Source organism: Peromyscus maniculatus, chromosome 1, assembly GCF_049852395.1.
Source record: "Peromyscus maniculatus bairdii isolate BWxNUB_F1_BW_parent chromosome 1, HU_Pman_BW_mat_3.1, whole genome shotgun sequence".
Lineage (NCBI taxonomy): Eukaryota > Metazoa > Chordata > Mammalia > Rodentia > Cricetidae > Peromyscus > Peromyscus maniculatus.
In genome coordinates this window covers 163,519,316-163,542,594 of record NC_134852.1, presented here as the reverse complement: position 1 = coordinate 163,542,594, position 23,279 = coordinate 163,519,316, and the positions used below count along the sequence as shown (strand labels likewise).

General features: G+C 41.6%; 1 protein-coding gene and 1 long non-coding RNA gene across 2 annotated transcripts in view; one reads left to right on the top strand and one right to left on the bottom strand.

The window, feature by feature from the left end:
* LOC143270367 (uncharacterized) overlaps positions 1–23,279 on the bottom strand; it is a 31,182-nt gene that overhangs the window by 5,662 nt on the left and 2,241 nt on the right. The window contains exon 2 of the long non-coding RNA XR_013047534.1: positions 10,998–11,082. This is a non-coding gene — a long non-coding RNA (uncharacterized LOC143270367). The remainder of the gene's footprint in view (positions 1–10,997; positions 11,083–23,279) is intronic.
* On the top strand, positions 2,895–17,175 carry Ms4a14 (membrane spanning 4-domains A14). Its single transcript, XM_042261109.2, has 6 exons — positions 2,895–3,185; positions 4,991–5,119; positions 5,651–5,704; positions 7,688–7,837; positions 10,673–10,771; positions 13,910–17,175. Exons 1-6 carry the CDS (start codon positions 3,048–3,050, stop codon positions 16,928–16,930), a joined length of 3,591 nt encoding a protein of 1,196 aa, XP_042117043.1. The 5' UTR covers positions 2,895–3,047; the 3' UTR covers positions 16,931–17,175.

Here is a 23,279-nt window from a genome sequence, read left to right as displayed (position 1 = left end):
TGAACACGTACAAGTAATGACCTGTGAACTAAAGGGTACGCTGTGTGACTCACTGTGATACACTACAGCTTCCGCACCAATATCTTGTTTGTTTGTTTGTTTGACTTTCGCTTTTAAATTTTGTTTAGTTTGGAGGGGTGAGATTGCAAGGTCAGAGGGCAGAATCAAGAGGACAGGAAGATGAGTATGATCAGGATGCATGATGTGAAATCCAGGAAGAATCAATAAAAAGTTTTTTAAAAATATATAATGGCATCACTTCTCTCCTTCCTTTCCTCCCTCTACCCTCTCCCAAGTCCCCTCCTTTGACCTCTTTCCATGCTTCCGCCCTCCGAAATTGATAGCCTTTGCCTTCCTGATTACCATTGGTACATAGAGTACATATGCACAAATATATTAATATAATTATTATAATAATTATATATTCATAATAAAAATGGCTGTGTGTATATGGTTTCAGGGCTGACCCCTTTGTATTGGACAACCGGTTAGGGGACACATCCCTAGGAGAGGCTAACTCTTCCTATCCCAGCAGCCATTAGTTGCCAGTTGTTCTCTGTCTAGGGGTAGAACCACACGAGATTTCCCCCTCTCACACTGACGTGTCTATTGATACTGCCATTCTTCAGATCTTGTTCACGCAGCCATTTCTATCAAAGACTGTTTCAAGCAGACATCCTGGTATTCTGGCTCTTACAGTCTTTCTGCCTATACTCCTAAGACATTCCCTGAGCCAGAGATGCAGGAGCTGTGGTATAGATGTATTCACTGGAGCTGGGATTCCCACAATCCACTGATCTCTGTATTGTATCCGGTTATGGTTTTCTGTGACAGTCTCCACTTGCTGTAAAGAGAAGCTCCTTTGGTGAGAGGTAATAGCTACACTTACCTGTGAGTAAGATTTACAGTGTGGTTAGGAAGTACACTGATCCAGCAAAGTGGAGGTAGTAGTTTTAGTCTCATGTCCTGACCTCACTATCCCTGAGGGGAGAATACATAAATTATTTGTCTTCCTGGGTCTGAGTTCCTTCACTCGATATAATCTTTCCTAGGTCCATCTATTTACCTACAAGTTTCATTTTTTCATTTATTTAAGGCTAAATAGCATTTCATTTTGTATATGTACCACATTTTCGTTATCCATTTTTCTGCTGAAGGACATTCATGTTGTTTCCACTTCTTGATGATTGTGAATAGGACAACAGTGCACACTGCTGAGTATAAGTGGAGCAGGACGCCAGCTCCTTTGAGCATATGTCAAGGACTGGTATACTGGGTAATAGGGTAGATTTATTTTTTGTTTATTGAGGATTCACCATACTGATTTCCAGAATGGCTGCACCAGTTTGCATTTCCAACAGTGACTGAAGATTCCCCTTTCCCCATGACCTCACTAGCATTTCTTGTCAATTGTTTTTATTGATCATTGCCATTCTTATTGGAATAAGATGAAGTCTTAAGGTTGTTTTAATTTTCATTTCCTTAATTGCTAAGAATGATGAACACTTTCTGAGTTATTTCTTAGCCATTTTTATTTCTTCTGTTGAGACCTCTCTGTTTAGATGCCTTGCCTACTTTTTTTTTTTTTATTTCAAATACCCTCTTTATTGGCTTTCTAAGAAAACAAACAGCTGCTAAATGGCCGAGTCATCAGAAAGGTTGCCCTTATTTACAACTCAAAGAACGGCTCACAGGGTTTTCACAGTGGCAGTATCACCTTGCCCATTTTTAATTGGATCATTTGTTTCCGTGACTATCTGTCTTTTGAAATCTTCATGTTCTGGATATTAATCCTCTGTCAGATGTGTAGCTGGCCAAGAGTCCCTCCAACTCTGTATCTCTTCACTCAACTGATTGTTTCCTCAGCTTCTGCACAAACTCTTAACCACTGAGCCATCTCTTCAGCCCTGAGAGTGGATCTTTAGTTTCTCACCACAAGAAGGAAAAACAATAACAATGTAAGGTGATGGATACATTAATTGCCTTCATTATGGTAATCATTACGCAGTGTATATGCATATTAAAACATTACCCTGAACACTGTAATTATATGCAAGCTTTAAATATACTTTAAAAATCTTGAAAACATAATTACAAGTTACTGTTTTTATACTATTAAGAGATGTTGTTAAACAAGAACATTTTTTCCTAAAAGAAGGAAATTCCGTTTGCCAAAGGATGGAAGTATGGCTGAACAGTAAACACACAGGCTGTGGAGACAGAAGCACAGCCTCCTCCACCTATGCCCGGTGTTTATCCTCTGGCACTTGGGCCTTTCCGCTTCTCGGGTTGAGCACTGTTCACGGGCAGATGTGCCACTGCGGTGCACACGGAAGCGAAGCACCTGACACAGTCCCTGGGACATAGCAGATGTGCCAAAGGCTTAGTTCCTTCATGTTTCCTCAGCAAGCCCATGGAAGTTCAAGAGCTGGAGTAGGTCCAAACAACAGCATGCGAGAGTTAAGAAACCCTGGCGTTTGTGACTGCTGTGAGCCAGGAAATAGCTGAGAGGATTCTTGCATGATCTGTCTGGCCTTATTAAACGGCTCACCTCAGTGACTTAGCAGTTGAAATCATAACAAATACATAAATTTAAAAGATTGGTCTGGAAAAACAAAGTTCTAAACCATGTATAATTATAATTAGTACTTGGTAGAGACCAGAGCATAATTGTGAAATATATGCATGCACGTATGTATGTATATGTGTATATGTGTATATGTATGCGTGTGTGTATATATATTAATACAGATACAGGCACTTGTTTTGTGGGTACCATCTATCAAATTTTGTGTTTACTACATGCTTTTTAAGCAAGCTGATAATAGTAACTTTTCCAGGTTTCCTCTGTGAGAATCGAGAGGGCTGGTACACTCTAGAATTCTCAGATTCTTATGACTCAATGACTGGGATTCTGTGGTTCTAGTACTATGTAATTGCTACGGGCTCACTGCGGAGGACTCCATGTGGCCCTAGGGGGGAAATACATCATGATTATGGCTACAATATCCTTTCACTCCTTCCCCTAACAGCTCTGCCACTGAATCATGGCGTCACCATCTGAGGAGAAAAGAAGGACCCATGTCATCACTATAGATCCAGATGAAACTGTCTTGACTGCCTTTCCCTACAGACCTCATAACTCTCTGCTGGATTTCCTGAAGGGGGAGCCAAAAGTTTTGGGGGTGAGTTTTGCCTTATCATGGATCATCCCAGAAGGGAGGAAAGGGACCGCATCTCCATTTTTTTCTACAGAGGTAGTTCTGTGCAATAATATTCAGGGAAGGAGTTGATCTCCCTTCCTTCCTGGCATTTCATCTGCAATGTATCCTTTTACAGTCGAGGAAGCTCACTAGTCTCCACCCTTCCCAGAGGAGCTATTGACAACTAATGGTTGCTGGGGGGCAGCAAAGGAATCAGTAATTTTCTTCAAAAATGTAACTACTGATAAGTTTTGCTCATGCTCCAAAAAATAACCCCATAGCCCTGCTTATATAAGCAACTCTAATTAAAGTCAGCAAGTCATCAAAAAAAAGACCTGAAAATTAAGGACTAGTTGGAAAGAAGAAAGGGTCAGCATGGGAGGAGGATGGAAGGGGGATAAGAGGGCTAATATGATAAATACATTGTATACACATATGAAATATTTTTAAAAGGCAGCACATCTAAGACAATTGCTTGTGAAAAAATGGATCCTTCAGAGAAGAGTCATCACATGCTAGTTCCCTGAATTTTGAGAGAATTGAGAGAGAGAGAGAGAGAGAGAGAGAGAGAGAGAGAGAGAGAGAGAGAGAGAGAGAGAGAGAGAAGATCTCTTTAGAAGTGCAATGCACAGTTTGCCTTGGGTCTGTGTTATACATTAACTCTCAGCAGTCAATGAAGAAATGTTTCTGAGGTGATGGATTAAGTAACTCTTGGAATTAACTAGTCTACTAACTCACCTAACCCCAGGGAGGTCCCATGGCTATTTCATGGGGAGCTAGTTCTGATCTTTGATTTCCAACCCAGGGGAAGTAGGAAACTATGTAATTTTTCCAAATATCTTCTTGAGGAAGTGACCCGAGGGTATGGCAGTGCCTCTCATGGAACTAAGAAGCCAGTGAAGGTGAGGTCAAAGTCCATCAGTGGAGTATAGGTCTAAAGGATGCATAACCACAGGCTCAAACAACATGGAATGAAAATATTTTTTAGTTACTCCTGTACTGAACAAGTACAGCTAGTGTTCTTGTACCGATGCCACAGACAGTACAATAAAAAGCTACTTCCTGCTTTTACATTCTATTAAGTATTTTGTTCACTCCTAGGCAGGTGATGCTTAAAAGTTTCTGGTGTTTGTATGTATGGTACATCGCATACTACCATCCTAGGAGACCATTTAAAGTGTACAGAAGGAGAGGGGTGTGGTGCCACAAGCCTGTCATCCCAGCTTTGAGAGGGGGAGGCACAAGAGAAGGTGATTACAATCATCCTGTGCTCCATAATGAGTTTGAGAACAGTTTGGGATGCAGGAGATCCTGTCTGAGGAAAAATGTACAAAGAAGAGGATATGTGCAGATTACCTACAAATATTATGACATAAGAGACTTAAGCATCCTCAGATTTGGGTCCTGGAACCAAGCCTCCCACACACTTTCCCATGCAAACCAAGGAATGACTGCACTTAACACGGACAATGTGGAGGCTAATTGTGAGGATGATCCTAAGAGTTCAGTGCCAGGGAGGAGGGAGGGGTGCAAGGAAGCAGTTTGTGGGGCCAATCACTACAAAGTTTGCAGTCTAGGTTCAGTCACACGTGAATTCAAATACGTCTGCTACAAGATATACCAGTGACTCTGAGAAATAGTAAAGAACAAGAGTGAAGAATTAAAATTTGGAGGGACTCAGCATGATTGGAGATGTTTATATTGGGGTAGTGGGCAGCCACAAGTGTGTCTGGGGCAGCCCACAGGCCTGGGCTCTTGTTATCTCATGTTCATTTTTCTCCTTCCAGGCTATCCAGATTCTTCTTTCTCTGATCATTGTGGGCCTTGGGATTATATTAGCATTTAATTTCATCTTTTTCTCCAAAAAATTTCCTCTCGTGATCCTCACAGGATATCCATTCTGGGGAGCATTTATTGTGAGTACCACTTACTAAGAACTTGACAGAAATTGCTATAAAGTCTAATGTGAATTGGATTAAGCTCTATGACAATAAATTTCATAATGTGTTCTCATTAGAGTACATTATGGGTTTTTGAGTGGGAAATAAATTCAAAGATGACAGCTATCCTGGGAAAATCAATTGGAAAGAAGTTGCAATTACCCAGAGAAGGAAGGTGAGACTGTGTGGCACTAAGAGAAAGGCTTTGACAGGGACTGGAGGTGGATGGGCCAGGTGGAGCAGAGGAAGATGCCAACAGTAGCTTCCCAATGTCTGTACTGCAGCAGAGGGATTTTAGAGTCTAAGACCCAAATGTCCCCAAGTGCTGACACCAACTCCTACAGATGTAATTAAAACAAGTACCTTTCTATTAACACTCAGGTTAGAAAGACTAGATGCCGGCGGGGGTGGGGGGGGTGGGGGGGAGCTTGAAAATCCAAAGGAGACTGTGTTGTAGACCATTTAGATGTATCACCTGTTAACCATTGCCTCTTGTCTTCTGGACAGTTTTTCCTGACAGGATTCATCTCAGTGTTCGATGATAAATCAAAACAAATTCTGGCAAGTAGTTTTTATGACTTCTACCTGATTTCAAATCTCTTTTCTTTGTAGCATCTTTGCCCTTAAGCTTCAGGGTTTCTCTGGAAGATCTTTATGCATCAAGTTTGTGGTTCAAACCCATTTGTGGATGATTTATCCCTGCATTCTCTCCCTTTCTCCCACTTCTCTAATCAAGTAAACTGGAAGTTATTCTTGGGAACCATCCTATATTGCTGTAATTAAATGATTCTCAATTGGGAGTGGATTTTTGCTTCTTCTCTTTCCACGGGGAATAGTTCACAATAACCAAAGATATTTTTTGATTGTCATAACTGGGTAGTGTATACTATCGACAGGTAGAGGGTAAGAGCCAGGGTTGTCTCCAAGCATCCTTTTTCTTTTTAGGTTTATTGTTTTTATTTTATGTGTAGGAGTGTTTTACCTGGTGCCCACAGAGTCCAGAAGAGGGTGTCAGATCCCCTGAAACTGGAGTTACAGATATTTGTAAGCCACTATGTGGAACTGAACCTGGGTCCTCTGAAAGAACAGCCAGTGCTCTTAACTACTGGGCCATCTCTCCAGTCCCCTCTAAACACCCTTGAAAACAATGGAAGCAAGGAAAGGCCTCCTAACAATAGAAAAATTATTGGACCAAAACATCTACAGTCTCCAAGTTGAGAAGCCATACCTCAACCAAAATTTATCCCAGAACCCTGTCAGCCTCACTTTCTATCTCCAGCCCCACCTCCAATGCCAACAGAGAGGCCTGCCCAAGGACCAGACAAAAAGTGTGGCACTGATGCCACACAGTTGTAGGATTGAGTCAGAGCTGCTTGGCTCTCCTTGCTCTGTCAACTTGAAGGAAGATTACCTAAGAGCTACTTTGAGAATTAAAATATTACTTACAAAAGACATGGTGATATTTTAATGTTCCTATTCTCATCTAATAATTGCAGAAAACCCTAGAGTTGTGGGCTTCTTCTCAAAGTCACCGAATCCATTTTCATGGCTCTCTGTCAGTTTCCTTGGGGATAGTTACAAACTCTAGTGAAATCCTAGGGAGAGGGATGAATGCTCCATCTGCTCCTCTGGAGATAAATGCTGACAGTTCCTATAAGTGTTCAGCCCTAAACAAACATACAAATGAACAACACTAAATTAACTCTGTAGGTTGTATTATAAATTTATATGTACATATATGTAAAAAATAATCATGAAATAGTAAGGAGTGAATAGTTGAGGAGTGAAGGGACAGAACATGGGAGATGTTGGAGTTGGAGTGGGGGGATGATGTAAACACAATACTCACATATGAAATTCTCAAAAAAGAAATAAAATCATTTTAAAAATTAAAAGGAATTAAGCAGGTCAGTTTTTTATGCCTCCCATGTTGGAGCACTAAGATCAAAACAGGGCAACTTTAAGCACTAGTCCAAATTTTACCATCTTTAACCATCTGGTTTTGTCAGTCATCATTTGACTCTTCCTGGGGAATATAAGGGAGCCAGATGGTGAGCCGTCAGTTCCCACATGAGTCTGTACATTCGGGGCTTAATGTGGTAATGACACATATTTAGTATACACGAAATTTTTAGAAAATAAATGAACACTACACTAAAGGCATTCTCCTTTTTAAAGGTAGAAATTGAGGCTCAGACAGATTAAATAGTTGGTATAAGTCCTAATGAAAGCAGGACTCACAATCAAGTCTGATTTCCATGTTGTGATGCTTTCCAAGGCACCATGTCCTTTCAGGGTATAAAAGATGGTTTGTGCTGAGATGAGATGGACATTTTCAGGAGCATTAACCACACAGTGTTGTTGGCCCATTCTACAGTGGGCTTTGCCTCCTGACTTTGACCAGTCAGAACTGAACTTATCAAGCCTTCCAATCACATGGATCTGGTGAGACCTCTAGAACTAGAGAAGTTCTGAGAATTTCCAGCAAGGTATCTTTACCTTTAGTTTTTATTTACTTTCCCATGTTTTAAATCTATTCTCCAGGGACAAGGAATCATGACCATGAATATCTTCAGCTCACTGGTTGCGTTAGCTGGGATGGCCTTGATCTTCATCAGCTTCACACAGCAGCACAAATTCTGTCAGGCGCCCTCCCTCGAAGGAACGTGTGTTGTAGGCAGAACACTTCTCCTTGTGAGTGACCTGATTCTGGATGAAGAGGCTGAGTAACCTTAGCCAGGCTGTGTCCATGACACAATGATGAATTGATTTTTACCCCTGACCTCACTACAGGTGGTTCTGGAACCCTAGACTCTGATTTTTAATCCTACTTTTAGCTCCTGGGAGCTTGTGACTTTGGCATAACATTGTAGTGTCTCTGCATCTTGGTTTTTCCTCTTGAAAAAACTTGATATAGTAATATAATAGCTGCCTCACTGACCTGTGGTAAGGATTACTTCAAATAACACCTGGAAAAGTATAAATACTCAATAGTTTTAGCTATTACAACTGTTATTACTTCAATTGTATTAAATTTTACCTTTTTACTAATCAAAAAAATTACTCTATTGATATGAAACAAAATACAGTGGAAGAAAGTACTTCAGTGAGGTGTTTCAATCTTTTTTTATATACAAGCCATTTTATATAATTATATAATTTTTACTCAGTATGGTAAATTTACCAGGAAATATAATTATACATGATGTTTTTATTTTACTTTTTTAACATGTGTAGGTATCTTGCCTGAATGTGGGACTGTGCACCACATACATGCCTAGTGTTCTCTGAGGTCAATAGATGTCAATGGATGCTGTGGAACTAGAATTACAGATGTTTATGAGCTGCAGTGTGGGTTCTGGGAACTGAACACAGCTCCTCCAGGAGAAAGCCAATGCCCAAAATTTCTGAGCTATCTCCAGTCCCTAATGATAGTTAAGGTTTTAAGAGTCTATTGTATAAGTAATACATGACATTATAATTATTTTAATTATTTTTTACACTTACTTATTTGAAGTGTGTGTAGTATGCAATGCCACAGCTTCTATGTGGACATCAGAGAACAACTTGCAGGAGTTCTTTTTCTCTTTCCAACATGTGGATCCTGAAGCTCAACCTCAGGGTGTCAGGCTTAATAGCAAGAGCTATCACCATACCAGCCCTGACACCATTTTCAGTCATGTCAAAGACTCCCATGAGCCTTTTCCTCTGCTCCCAAAGCAAACTCTGGGCTTTTAGTCTGCTTCTGATAGCAACATCTGGAAGCCTGCAGCCCCAGATTTTGAAAATTTGAACTAGTAAGGACAAAAATGAAGTAGACTCATGGGAAATTATCTCCCATGATTTAATCCCTGTAACCACCTGTTGAAGTGGACTAAAGGACCTCTTTGTGTGTGCTGAGATAAATTCCAGAATTAGACTTGAATTCCTAAGGACAGTCGGAAAACAATTACAAAGGATGAAATCCTGTCCTACTTGATCCAAGTGCATAGGATGGAAGGTTTGCAAGGGCTGGGGCCAATTCCCTCCTGCTGGAGGACAGGCAGTGTGGAGGACAGGCGGTGGGAGGACAGACAGCGGGGAGGACAGACAGTAGGGAGGACAGGCAGTGGGGAGGACAGACAGTGGGGAGGACAGACAGCGGGGAGGATAGACAGTAGGGAGGACAGGCAGTGGGGAGGACAGACAGTGGGGAGGATAGACAGTGGGGTGGATAGACAGTGGGGAGGACAGACAGTGGGAGGACAGAGAGTGGGGAGGATAGACAGTGGGAGGACAGACAGTGGGGAGGACAGACAGTGGGGAGGACAGTGGTGAGGACAGTGGGGAGGACAGACAGTGGGGAGGATAGACAGTGGGGAGGACAGACAGTGGGGAGGACAGACAGTGGGAGGACAGACAGTGGGGAGGACAGACAGTGGGGAGGATAGACAGTGGGGAGGACAGACAGTGGGAGGACAGACAGTGGGAGGACAGACAGTGGGGAGGACAGTGGGGAGGACAGACAGTGGGAGGACAGACAGTGGGGAGGACAGACAGTGGGGAGGACAGACAGTGGGAGGACAGACAGTGGGGAGGACAGTGGGGAGGACAGACAGTGGGGAGGACAGACAGTGGGAGGACAGACAGTGGGAGGACAGACAGTGGGAGGACAGACAGTGGGGAGGACAGACAGTGGGGAGGACAGACAGTGGGGAGGACAGACAGTGGGAGGACAGACAGTGGGGAGGACAGACAGTGGGAGGACAGACAGTGGGAGGACAGACAGTGGGGAGGACAGTGGGGAGGACAGACAGTGGGGAGGACAGACAGTGGGAGGACAGACAGACAGTGGTAGGACAGACAGTGGGGAGGACAGTGGGGAGGACAGACAGGGGAGCTTCACACAGCAAAATGTGCACACCCTTCAGCTTCAGCAACACGGCCGTTACCTAAGCTCCTGCATGTGCTCAAAGGAAACTGAGGTGCAGAGAGCTGTAGTCACTCTCCTAGTGTAAGCGTGACCCTAGGCCCAGCTGTGCCCAACTTGTGTTGCCTCTGGTATTGAAGCCTTTTTGAATACCACACTGCACCATCTCACTTCTCAATGAAAACATTACCTGAAGTAGTGTCGGCAAAAGCTGATCTGGGTACTAGATCCATCTTGCAGATTTATTTGGCACAGAGGTGGATACATAGCTGAAACTTTCACTTCAAAAAATATGCATTAGCAGCTTCCTCAGGGAAGAAAAAGCAGGTGTTGGGGTACTATATTCCCACACTGAAACAAATTATTTTAATGAAATGGCAGCTATTTATAGGAATGCTCTTTCTCTCTACTGTCCCTCTCCTGGTGTCACTCTAGAGACTGTCTTAGCCCACTCCTTACCAGAAAGACATTAAAATTATGCAATATTTAATAGCTACAGAACAGCATGAACATGAGTTTTCCCAAACTTGGTCATCATGTGTAAAGTGTTCTGGGCTTCTGTTTTTAAAGTGATGCTGCTTTTGTCCTAAATATGATTTCTTTCTCTTCCTTATTTGCAGGGAATTCTGTCAGTCTTATTAATCATCACCATAGCAGAGTTCAGCATCTCTGTGACTATTGCATCCTTAAGAAGCAAGTGCTGGACCAGTTCAAGAGAGGTGCGCCCAAGGTTGTCATGAGAACTGAATATATGCGCGTGTGTGTACATGCGTGTGTACATGCGTGCGTGCGTGCGTGCATGTGTGTGCATGTGTGTGTGTGTTTGTACATGTTCCTGTGTGTGAGGAAGCAAGTACTCTTATGCCACAGTGTGAGTGTGGAGATCAGAGGACAACCTCAGGAGTTGGTCCTCACCTTCTATGTTGTTTCGAGAAAATGTCTCACCTGCTGTTCACTACTGCATACTCCAGGCTAGCTTGCCGATGAGCTTCCAGCGATCCTGATTTTCATGTCTCCTCCCACACTCCCTCTAAGGGTACAAATAGCACAGAGGTTGGTACTACTGCATCCACACTGAGAACATCACCCAAACCCAACATTGACCTCTATTACAGTGCAGAAGCAGTATGCTCAGATACCACACTGAAACTCCTAAATTAGAAAGGTCAGAGGGGTTTGAGCTTAAGACTGATGCTCACTCTACTCTTTCAGGTAACTTACTTTCCTTTCTTGTCCTATCTACTGTCCTCAGTCATCTCTGTTAATATATAATTCTTTATCTTCCTGGGGAAAAAATGGGAAATATGGGACTTTGTGGAAATCCCATAGTACTGCGACATTGGGAGTTTATAGCCCTACTGATTGTTTATAATGTCAAACATCATTATAATTGCTTAGTGGCAACTTAATAATTATGTTAATATTATATCAACACCTTCATTATACATCAAAATGAACTAAAGCTTAACAGAGAGGTTAATTAACATCGCCAGTATGACAGAACACAGGATTCTGACTTGTGTGGTACAGCTCCTGGCCTTGCTTTCTGAGTTACAACAGCAGTCTGGATTGTGCTTGGTAGAGTGTTTGCTTACATCCTCGATTGCTTTTAACTTCAAACAATCCAGTGCACCAATTCTAAGCATACTGTGCAATAATTTTTGACAAATGACACACATCTATTTAAAGATCATCACAATCAAGATACAGTTCAATCCCACCATCCCAAAGGTTAATAGGATGTTCCTGAGGGTTAGTCATGCACCTATTAGCAGGAACAGATCTTCTTTGAACAAGAGCTTTTACAGGCCCATGCTCACTTTGGGGCGGGGGGAGTTGAGACAGGGTTTCTTTGTGTAGCTTTGCACCTTTCCTAGGTCTTGCTTTGTAGACCAGGCTGGCCTCGAACTCACAAAGATCCATCTGCCTCTGCCTCCCGAGTGCTGGGATTAAAGGTGTGTACCACCTTAAAATGTGTAGCCCAGGCTGGCCTCCAACTCGTGATCCTCCTGCCTCCACCTCCTTCAGCAAATCCTACCAGCGTACGCCACCACAACTGGCCCATGCTCACTTCTTAATTAGGCTGTTCATTTTGTTGTTGTTGTTGTTGTTGTTGTTGTTGTTGTTGTTGGATTGTAGTGTTTCCATATGTACAGTTTGGTAATTTCTTATTAGACATATTGTCTATAACTATTTCATCCCATTCTGTCCCTTCAGATAGTTATTATTTTTTTCCATCCTGGACAGTATCTTCAATACACAGAAGCCATATATTGATCAAATCTGATTTATGTATTCTTTTATTTCTTTCATTATTACATACTTGAGTATATTGTGATATTGTATATGTGGTGTGTACATGTGCATTCATGCACACTGTATGTACCCATGGTCAGCAATTGGATGAGTCTATGTTTGTTTTTGAAACTGGAACTCTCACCGAACCTGGGGTTCATGGATCTGCCTAGCTCATCTCCATGCTCCCAAGGCTAAGGTAACAAGAACATGGTGTCATGCTTTGCTTTTTACATGGTTTCTGGCCATCTGAACTCAGGTCCTTCTGCCTGGGCAGCAGGTACTTTACCAAATGAGCCATCTCCCTATCCATCTTGTGTTGTCTTACCCATAAAATTGTCACCAGATCCAACTGTGACAGTTAATCTTGGTGTCCATCTTGATTGGATTACAAAAAGCCTACATGACTTTAGTCCTATGGGCTTGTCTTTGAGGCTATTTTCAGAAAGGAAAGGGTAAGTAAAATCTGTCCTGAATGTGGGCAGCACCATCCCAGGACAAAGGGATTAAAGAAAATGGGGCCCACCAAAGTGTACATTTTGTGCTTTTAAGTTTATCTATGGTACTGGGTAAGTGTTGAATTCATTCTTTGCATGTGGCTATCCAGTTTTCCTAGTGCTGATTGTTAAAAAGACTGTCCTCTCCCATAGAATGATCCTGGCATCACTGCTGAAACTCAATGAACTATTTATGTTACGTTTGCTTCTGGGTTCTTTATTGTATCTACCTATCCATCTTACCATAACTTTATGGAAGTCGCAAAATTGACAACTATTATTTCTCCAAATATTTTTCTTCTGTTTAAATGGTTTTGCTATTCTGGATCCCTTAAGATTCCATATAAATCTGAAATGTGTTTTATGCTGAGAATGAGCTTATTTATATTTTGACATGGATAGAATTGAATCTGTATATTTTTTGCATAGCATAGATTTTTTTTAAACAAGTTTAAACCTTGTTATAAACAAACGGAGAAGACCTCCATTTGTCTAGTTCTTCTTACAAATACTTTCAGAAGTATTTTGGAGGTTTCAGCATAGAAGTCTTTCATCTCCTTGGGTAGGCATTTTTCTTGAATATATTATTCTTTTAAATGATACTGTAAATTAGCTTCTTCCTCTGAACCTAGTAACTATTTCAATAATAGGCATAGTGCTGGGTGATTTTTATCATTATCTACTCATATGTTAGTCTGGTTATAATTGTTATCACTTTAAGGGTAAATTCTGATTGTCTTTGATAGTTTAAGTAATTAACAAATCATATAGTAGGCTTTTGTGTGTGAATATTAACTGGATACTTTAAATGTCTTAGAAAACTTAGTATTATTCAGTATAGAAAAAATCCTGAGGCAAGTTTGATAAAAATCCCTTTGTTTAGTTTCTAGGATATAAGGATAGTGACATCACCCAAATCTGATGAACAGACAGGAAAGGCTAGAGAGCTTCATCTCCTTTCTCATGTACACATGACAGAGGAAAGATAATATGAGAATACAGTAAGGATATGACATAAATACAATTCTGGCCTATTAACACTCTGCTTTCCCCTTGGTATTATAGGCTGTATTCTTTTTTCCTTCAGAAGTTCCTCAAAATACTGAACAGCCTGTGCCAGAAGAAAATAATCAATTACAATTTGAGTTTCAAGGAAAATCTCCCAGTGGTAATACAGCTTCAAACATAAAAACCATTTTCTTAGGGGGTTATGCTTTCTTCAAGTTAAGAGTCTCAAGAAATCCTTCAGCTCCCACAGCTCCCAAAAATATCCCACAGAAAAGTGATAAGGGTACATCTTCTATGCGTGTTCCAGATGAACAAGAGACTATTACTCAACTCCCACAAGAAGAAAATACTAAAATGAATGCTTTACCTCCCCCATTAACACCAAAGTCTTCAGAAAATATTCCTTCTCCAAAAGAGTCTAGAAGCAATAACCTGAAAGATGAGGACCTAGAAGCTGTTACACCTCAAACCTCTGATCTGCAACCCAAATTGCTTGACAACCAAAATGTGTCACTTGCAACTCTTAAAACTCCATCCTCACATGATTTCCTCCCTTTGTTACCTGACACTTTATCATCCCAAACATTAATGGCAGGTCTGTCAACACAAGTTTTACGCTCTAAACCCCCATCATCCCGTTTTTCTTATGATCTGACATCTGAAGACTTGCCTTTTGAAGACATGCCATCTCAAGACATACAATTCCAAGATACGCTAACTCAAGACCTACCATTCCAAGAGACTCTATCCCTAGGGACTCCATACCAAGAGCTGTCATTCCAAGATATACTAACTAAAGACATGTCATTCCAAGATACTTCATCCCAAAAGACTCCATCCCAAGGAACCCCATACCAAGATATCCTATCCCAAAAGACTCCATCTGAAGCATACCAAGATATCCTATCCCAAAAGACTCCATCTGAAGCATACCAAGATATCCTATCCCAAAAGACTCCATCTGAAGCATACCAAGATATCCCATCCCAAAAGACTCCATCCCAAGGAACCCCATACCAAGATATCCTATCCCAAAAGACTCCATCTGAAGCATACCAAGATATCCTATCCCAAAAGACTCCATCTGAAACATACCAAGATATCCTATCCCAAAAGACTCCATCTGAAGCATACCAAGATATCCCATCCCAAAAGACTCCATCCCAAGCAACCCTATACCAAGACATCCCATCCCAAAAGACTCCATCTGAAGCATACCAAGATATCCCATCCCAAAAGACTCCATCCCAAGGAACTCCATACCAAGATAGCCTATCCCAAAAGACTCCATCCGAAGCATACCAAGATATCCCATCCCAAAAGACTCCATCCCAAGGAACTCCATACCAAGATACCCTATCCCAAAAGACTCCATCCGAAGCATACCAAGATATCCCATCCCAAAAGACTCCATCCCAAGGAACCCCATACCAAGATAGCCTATCCCAAAAGACTCCATCCGAAGCATACCAAGATATCCCATCCCAAAAGACTCCATCCCAAGCAACCCCAAACCAAGATATCCCATCCCAAAAGACTCCATCCCAAGAAACTCCATACCAAGATATTCTATCTCAAAAGACCTCATCTCAAGAAACTCCATACCAAGATACACTAACTCTAGACATACCATCCCAAGACACTCAAGCTGTAGAGACTCCATCACAAGAGATTCCCTCTCAAGATACTACATCCCAGGATATGAAATACCAAGATCTACTGTCTCAAGACAAACTATCCCAGAGCACACAAACCCAGGATTCAGCACCCCATGACATGTCATTCTCAGATCTTCAAGTATCAAACACTCAAGTTCAAAGCCAGCCATATCCAGAAATAATTTATAGGGACATTCGAACAGAAGTAATGGAGTTGACTCAAGAATGGAAGTCTGATACAGGCAAGAAAACCCCAAGAAGACTTTCCTTATCCTTGAAAGGCACACATGAAAAAGTCTATCCCAAGAGACATTCCCTGGATCTGCAAATCAAAGGTGACAAACCCCCAAGGAGACATTCTGTAGACTTACAAAGGAAAACTTCAAGACGGAAATCCATAGATCAGCAAATCAAAGCCTGGCTATCCCCAAAGAAGCACACCTCAGAGAAACAAGATGCATGTACTCAAACCTCAGAGCAATTCCTAGAGCAAGCTGGTCAGCAGCAGGCAGATGAGGAGGAGGTCCCAGTACAAGAATCCCAAGATCAGCAAAGCAAAGACCAAAAATCTGTAGAGGAACTATACCCAGAAGAACAGCTTAGTAACAAAGAGGAAGAAGATCAGGAGTCTAATAAAGAGCAACCTCCAGAAGAACAAGCTCAAGTTCAACAAGCTGAAGACCAGCAGCCCCAAGAGCAGAAAGCCCCAAAGAGCCAGTCCTCAAACTGGCAACAAAGACAACAAGTGCTAGTAAGGAGAGTCCCAATGCAGTCGTGTGAGGACTGGGACTCCCAAAGCTTTCAGTTCACAGAAAAGTCATGTTCATACTGGTCAACTTCATCCTGGCAGCCTGCTAGCCTGGGATCCCAAGACTGGAGAAGTCAAGGCTGGAGAAACAAAGATTGGAAAGCACAAGAATGGCAGTTCGAAATACATCCTTCCCTAGACTGGGAATCCCAAGAGCTATTAGAGAGAGAATCCTTAAGGCAAAGGGCACTATACCAAGAAATCCAACCCCGCAGCACCATAGTCCGATACACCCAAGATCATCAATTGCGTAACTTTATATTTCAAGTAGGTCTGTGTCAAGGTAACGACCAACAAGACTCTGAAGCTAGTGTTGTAAGAGGAGATACGTATGCAGATGATGTACAAACAAGAGACAGAGAACCTGGAGACACAGAAGATACATGCCAGAAACCAAAAGATGAGCAGTCAGAAGACATGAGGCCAGATAATTATCCTGCTTCTTGTCAGAGCCTGGTTCCATACACATATGTAACCTGTTTATCCAATATAGCTTCAGAGCAAGAGGTGCAGAACAGTACATCACCCCGTTCAAATTCATCCAAAGATCTGAATGCTACTTCTTCCTCATGTTGTCAGAGAGATCAACCTCAATCTGAAGATTCAGACTAACATGCATATCTAACCAAAAACCACAGATCCCAGATAATGGAGCCAGATGAGGATGAAGTGGTTGATTTCCCCCTAACCTGTCTTCTCACCTGTGCTTGCTGTCTAATTCACTCACCAGAGTAAAGGGCATGCAGGACCTACAAAGAACTCATTCCTTTTAAAAGCAAAATGACAACAAGCCAAATGTTAAGACTATATCAAAACCTTCTGGGAGTGAAGAAATAAATGTCATCTAAGCTGTAAAACTTTTGTCATCAATTTTAGTATTTCAATGTATGATCGTCAATTCATCTCACACCTTATTACTAAATGGATCTATTTCCCCATAATGCTAATATTTTTTTCTCCCCACATTTGTGTTGAAGATATGTGCACCAGGTTTGGTGTCCAACACTTGGTGAAAGAGAAAGCATAGCTAGAGATGGAAGAGTAGAAGTCAGGAAAGGGTGGCCATGTGCATATTATAATAGAAAATACGGCAAAGTGGACTGTACTGAAAGAAGCTGCAGCTCTCGCTCTCACACACCTGCACTCACAGCTTTGTAAGTATTGGGAGCCAATTGCACCTTCTCTGGCCAAATGAATTGTGTTAAAAACTGTCAGTTACTCTCTGTCTTCCAAGCCAACCACAGTTTTTGAATTTTTTATAAATATTTTTATTTTATAATTAATTTAATTTTACATATCAGCCACGGATTCCCCTGTCCTCCCTCCTCCCACCCCCCCATTCCCACCTCCTCCAAGGCAAGGTCTCCCCTGGGGAGTCAGCCCAGCCTGGTAGATTTAGTTGAGGTAGGTCCAGTCCCCTCCTACCTGCACCAAGGGTGAGAAAAATGTCTCAGCATAGGCCCTAGGTTCCAAAAAGCCAGCTCATGCACCAAGAACAGGTCCTGGTTCCAATGCCTGGGGGCCTCCTAAACAGTTCAAGCTTATCAACTGTCTCACTTATCCAGAGGACCTGGTCCAGTTCCATGGGGGCTCCTCAGCTATTGATTCACAGTTCATGTGTTTCTGCTAGTTTGGCTATTTGTTCTTGTGCTTTTTCCAATCATGGTCTCAATATCTCTTGCTCATATAATCCCTCCTCTCTCTCGCCAATTGGACTCTTCGAATTCTTTTTCTCTTTGATGTCTTTGATAAAATCTTGATTTTCTGTCAGCTCTGATGCTTTGCATTTTACTAGGCTGCACAGTGTTTCCTTTCCATGTATGTGTACCTGAACTTTCTAATCTGTAAATACAGAACCCCCAAGAACAAACATGGAAATAGATATTAAGGGTAAGAGCTAATTTTGGAAGCACATAATGTTGGATCTCGGGTACTTCTTATGTAGTCTAACAAGCTTCCTGAGCCACTATAAAGTTGGGGCCTGTGGTCAGTTAAGTCCAGTTAGAATACAGAAAAAATGACAGTGGGTACAGTCATGTCCTGATGAGAAGGATTGTCTGACACAGCAACTCCTTCAGAAAAGGCCATCATAGTTTTTTCAGGCAAGGGATTATTCATACAGATAGCCAGGCCCCATTGGGGACAGAGAGACCTCCTTCCCTGAAAATGATAGACTCGTCAGAATTTAGGGTCCAGTGTTTTCAGATTTGCAAAGTCTTGTTGTACTTAGCCATTCCAACTTTAGAATCACACTTGCTCTTACCAATGTCCCTGCTTCAACAGCAATGTTGCTGAAGAACAGAGAATTCACCTTGCATTGTAATCCAGCCAGTTGCTAAATGAGATTCTGCACTTAGTTTCCAGCAACTTTAACTCTGTAGCTACAGATGAGAAGAGGATCCTTCAGAACACACAGCAATGGGTCCTGTCTACTGTGCTTGGTCTAGGAACCCAAATCCCCGAGCTCCTCCCTTTCTTTCCCTACTTTGCCCAGAAAAAAAAAAAAAAGCAAAAACTACAAACGTGGCAGCAATCAACTTCACTATATTTGTGCACTCTGAAAATCTTAGACCAAAAATTGTATTGTCATAGATGTCTGCATGAACAAATCATTATTAGATGACAAATAGGTGATAGATGATGTTTTATAGTATTAATCAAATTATCTCTTTGCTTTGAACTGAAATATCCTACCTCTAAATTCTAATGTGAAAGTCCTAAGTCCTAATGTGATAACATTGGAAATAGAGCTTTTGAAGATACTAGGTTCAGATGAAAATAGAGGAGTGTGACCTTCATGGTGGGAATAGTACCCTTCTACAATGGTACGTGCCTACAATTCCAGCATTCAAGAGTATGAAGAAGAATTGTGAGTTCAAAGCCAGCCAGAGCTAGTGAGCTTAAAGCCAACTTGGACTATATTGTGAAACTCTTTCACACATACACACACACACACAGAGGTGGGGGGGAGAGAGAGACAGAGACACAGACAGACAGACAGAGACACAGAGAGAAAGGGATACAGAAAGAGACAGAGACAAAGATACAGAGGCAGAGAGACAAAGGGGGAGGGAAAGAGAGAGAGTGGGAGGGAGGAAGGAAGGTGAGAGAAAGAGTGTACATAAAGATCTAAGGAAATGTCATATAAAGGCATCAGAAGAAATCAGCCACCTGAATGCCAAGAAGAGAGACATCATGAAAAACTAAGTTTGCAGGTATAAGAACAATTGTTTATAGACTGTTGTTAGGGATTATGCTGGTTTAACAAATTAGGGGTCTTAGATAACCCTCCAATAACCATGATTTCACCAACACTGAAAACTAGATTCCTGGTGCCAGGCATGGTTTCTCTCCTGTATAATGGGTTTCAGTATAACTATAGAGCTTTTGTTTTCCACCAAGATTTGTGTGACACTATTACACCCTTAGGGTTATCGTGCCATGCTGGTTGATGCGCTTCATAGGCATCATGGGTGGGTAGAGCTGTTGGTTGCCTCCCTCTTTTGGAAGCTTGCATCGTACCTTCTGGCACCATGAAAACTAGGCCTCAGGGAGGGGACATTCAAGTTAGTTCCACATTACAGACAAGCGTAGTCTTCACCCCACATCAAAGAAACTTTGCACAGACTGAGACCACTACAGAAAACCACAATGACTCAAAAGCACAGGTTTGTAGAGCACAGTATTAGTGGAAATATACACAAACCAAAACCACACATAAAGTTCAGGGAACACTGTGGAAGAGGGGGCAGAGAGATTATAAGAGGCACAAAATCAAGGAGTTTTCTGTGAGATTGTGTCATGTAATAACATCAGAACATGTATCCATAAAGTCTTACCAACATGATTGCCCAAACATCAACTGAAGGAGGATGACACCAGTTGACATGCCAGACTGGATGAGGAAAAGCCCATGATCCCTCAATCCTACACAAAGACTACAGGCAACTGAGGAAAGCTGGGAGTGGGAGGTCTTTGCCAGAGAAGGGCACACCAAATGGCTGTCTAGTGACAAGTAGTTAGTCAGGAAAGCATATACATACAAACAACATTATAAAGACTAAGCAGGTTATATTTAGAAATATATGTGTATTTATTCACAGTGAAAAAAGAAACCATGAATTTGAAGGAGAGCAAGGAGGGGTATATGGAAGAGATTGGAGGGAGTAAAGGGGAGACATGTTGTAATTATATTAATCTAAAAAAGTTAAAAATCTAAGTTTGATGGCACCCAGATTTAATATTTTCCACTTTCTAGAATCATAAATGAAATTGTGTTGTTTAAATCCCCCAACCTCAGGCACATGGTTATGGCAGCCCAAACATACTAACACAAACCTTTTATATTTCTTCTTATATGGTAGAAAGAGCAAAGATATTTTAAAAAAATCATCTGACCTCATGAATCAAATACCATTTTGTCTCTGACAGAAAAATCCCTGGTAGTCAAAAAGGGAACACTATATAGAGAGAGGCTGTGTGGACATACTGATGTGCCAATGAATAGGAATTAGAGAGTGTAAGTCAGAAGATACATCCAATGGGAACTCCCTAGTGCCTGCTCTTGTGGGCTCTATAAAAATGTTTGCAATCTTTATTTTAAAATTGTCTATACATCTTGAGATGCTGCATCATTACTGCTTGAAGGTAATGAGGACTCAGGACCGTGACAACACAGTGGGGAAGAGATGTCCATAAAAATCAAGACAGCAGCCCAGGACAACTCAGCAAGAGAGAAACACCAGCTGCTTTTTCCCTCTCATGTCTCCTTGTTACTCCCCAAGACAGCTGAAAATATTAGGAGAAATAATGGATTTTTCACTGCCCTTCATGGAATAAGGTCCAGAGTCGGTGTTTATAATTTAAATATCAAATGACTCCCAGAAGATTTGCAGGCCCCCAGGCAGAGGACACCTGTCACTGTCCTGCTCTCTGTGGTTGGATATGGGTCTTTGGAAGGAGAGCAGTTTTCAATATAAAGACAAGATATTTCAAAACAAAGAAAAATAAGTTTCATCTACGGTATGATATAAATGAAAGGACTTGGGAGACTTTCTTACAACCACCCAGAAAGGGACTCAGAGAAGAAGCCTTGAACTTGGTCTGACCACTTGCATCATCATAACTTCCCAAGAAGATAAAACTTCCCAGCAAGATAAAATAAAGGTGTTGTAGTTTGAATGTAATTGTACCCCATAAGCTCATAGAGAATGGCACTATTGGGAGGTGTGGCCTTGTTGAAGTAGGTGTAGCCTTATTGGAGGAAGTGTGTCACTGTGGGGGCAGGCTTTGAGGTCCCTTTTGCTCAGTGTGACAGATAGACCATTTCCTGTTGCCCACAAGATTAGGACTCTCAGCTACTTCTCCAGCACCATGTCTGCCTGCATGCCACCATGTTCCCTGCCCTGATGATAATGGACTGAACCTCTGAAACTGTAAGCGAGCTACCCCACCTTGGTCATGGTGTCTCTTCACAGCAATAGAAACCCTAACTATGACAAAAGGTTTGATTTGGGAACATTAAGGCCTACAAGATAGTATCCAATCATTCATAAACCACTTTAAGATTAGAGGGCCTCCCAGCTAAGACTCCTGGCAGTAGTGGATGCAGAGCCTAGACTGGCCATCCCCTATGATCAGATTGGTGACTACACCAGTTGTCATCAGAGAGTCTCACCCAGTGACTGATAGAGGCAGATTCCGAGACCCAAACCTTGGGCCAAGCTTGGGGAGTCCTGATGATGAGAGGGAAGAGGGATTGTAGGAGCCAGGAGGGTCAGCGTCATCACAGGAAAATCCACAGAAATGACTAGCCTGGCTCATGGGAACCCAAAGAGTCTGAACCAACAAACCAGGAGCCTGCATGGGACTGACTTGGGCCCTCTGCATATATATGACAGTTGTATAGCTTTGTCTATTTGTGGGACTCCTGGCAATGGGAGCAGGGGCTGTCTCCAGTGCTTTGGTTGGCTCTTGGGAACCTATTCCTCATATTGGATTGCCTTGCCCAGCCTGCATACAGGGGGAGGTGCTTGGTCTTACAAGCACTTGGATATGTCATGCTTTGTTGATGACCATGGGAGGCCTGCCCCTTTCTGAGAGAGGGGTGGATTGAGGGAGGGCAGAGGGGAGGGGAGGAAGGAGTGGAGGAGAGGAGGTTGTGGTTGGGATGTAAAAATAAATAGATTAATTAAATTAAAAAAATTAGAGGGCCTCTCATGAAAAGATGAGATTTTGTAATGTCAGGAAATAAGGTATGTAAGAATATATGAAGCTTTTTAAGGCTATGATCAGCTATGCCATTCATGTGTGAACACAACTGAGATGTCTATTAGCAAGCAACTGCCGACAATGGAGAAATACAAGACAATAACATATGTAGTAACTCAGTGTGGTACTGCCGAGGTTCTTATGGTTAAGCTCATAAATACATATTCAGCTGATAAAGAAATAGCCAAAATGAACTATGGAAGTAAAGTGAGACAAAATATTTGATCGTCATGGTCAGAACAGAAATAATATAAGAAGTAATGCTGCCTGATAGCATTTTCTTATTATTACTAAAATTTATTTATATACCAAGAACATAATTCACTCAAAACAGCCTTATTATATAATCATTACTCCAAATAAGACATGTCATGTTTCAATAAATATATAAACTAATATGAACACAGAAGTTAGTAACTTTATCTTGACCCTAGAACTAGTAAATAAACTTGAGAATGAGACATAGAACTGGTCATTGGATACATGTTTGAAATTCTCAAAGAAAAAAACAATCTATTTTTAAAAAGGCTTAGGATTAATTCTAGATTTTCATGCTCCAAGGATTTAATTCTGTGGTGCATCATGAGAAGTGGCTTGGATAAAATAAAACATAATAAACAAGTTATTTCCCCACTTACCAAGCAGTTATAAGAATGTTACCATGCTTGGGAGAAAAACAGAGAAACTTGAA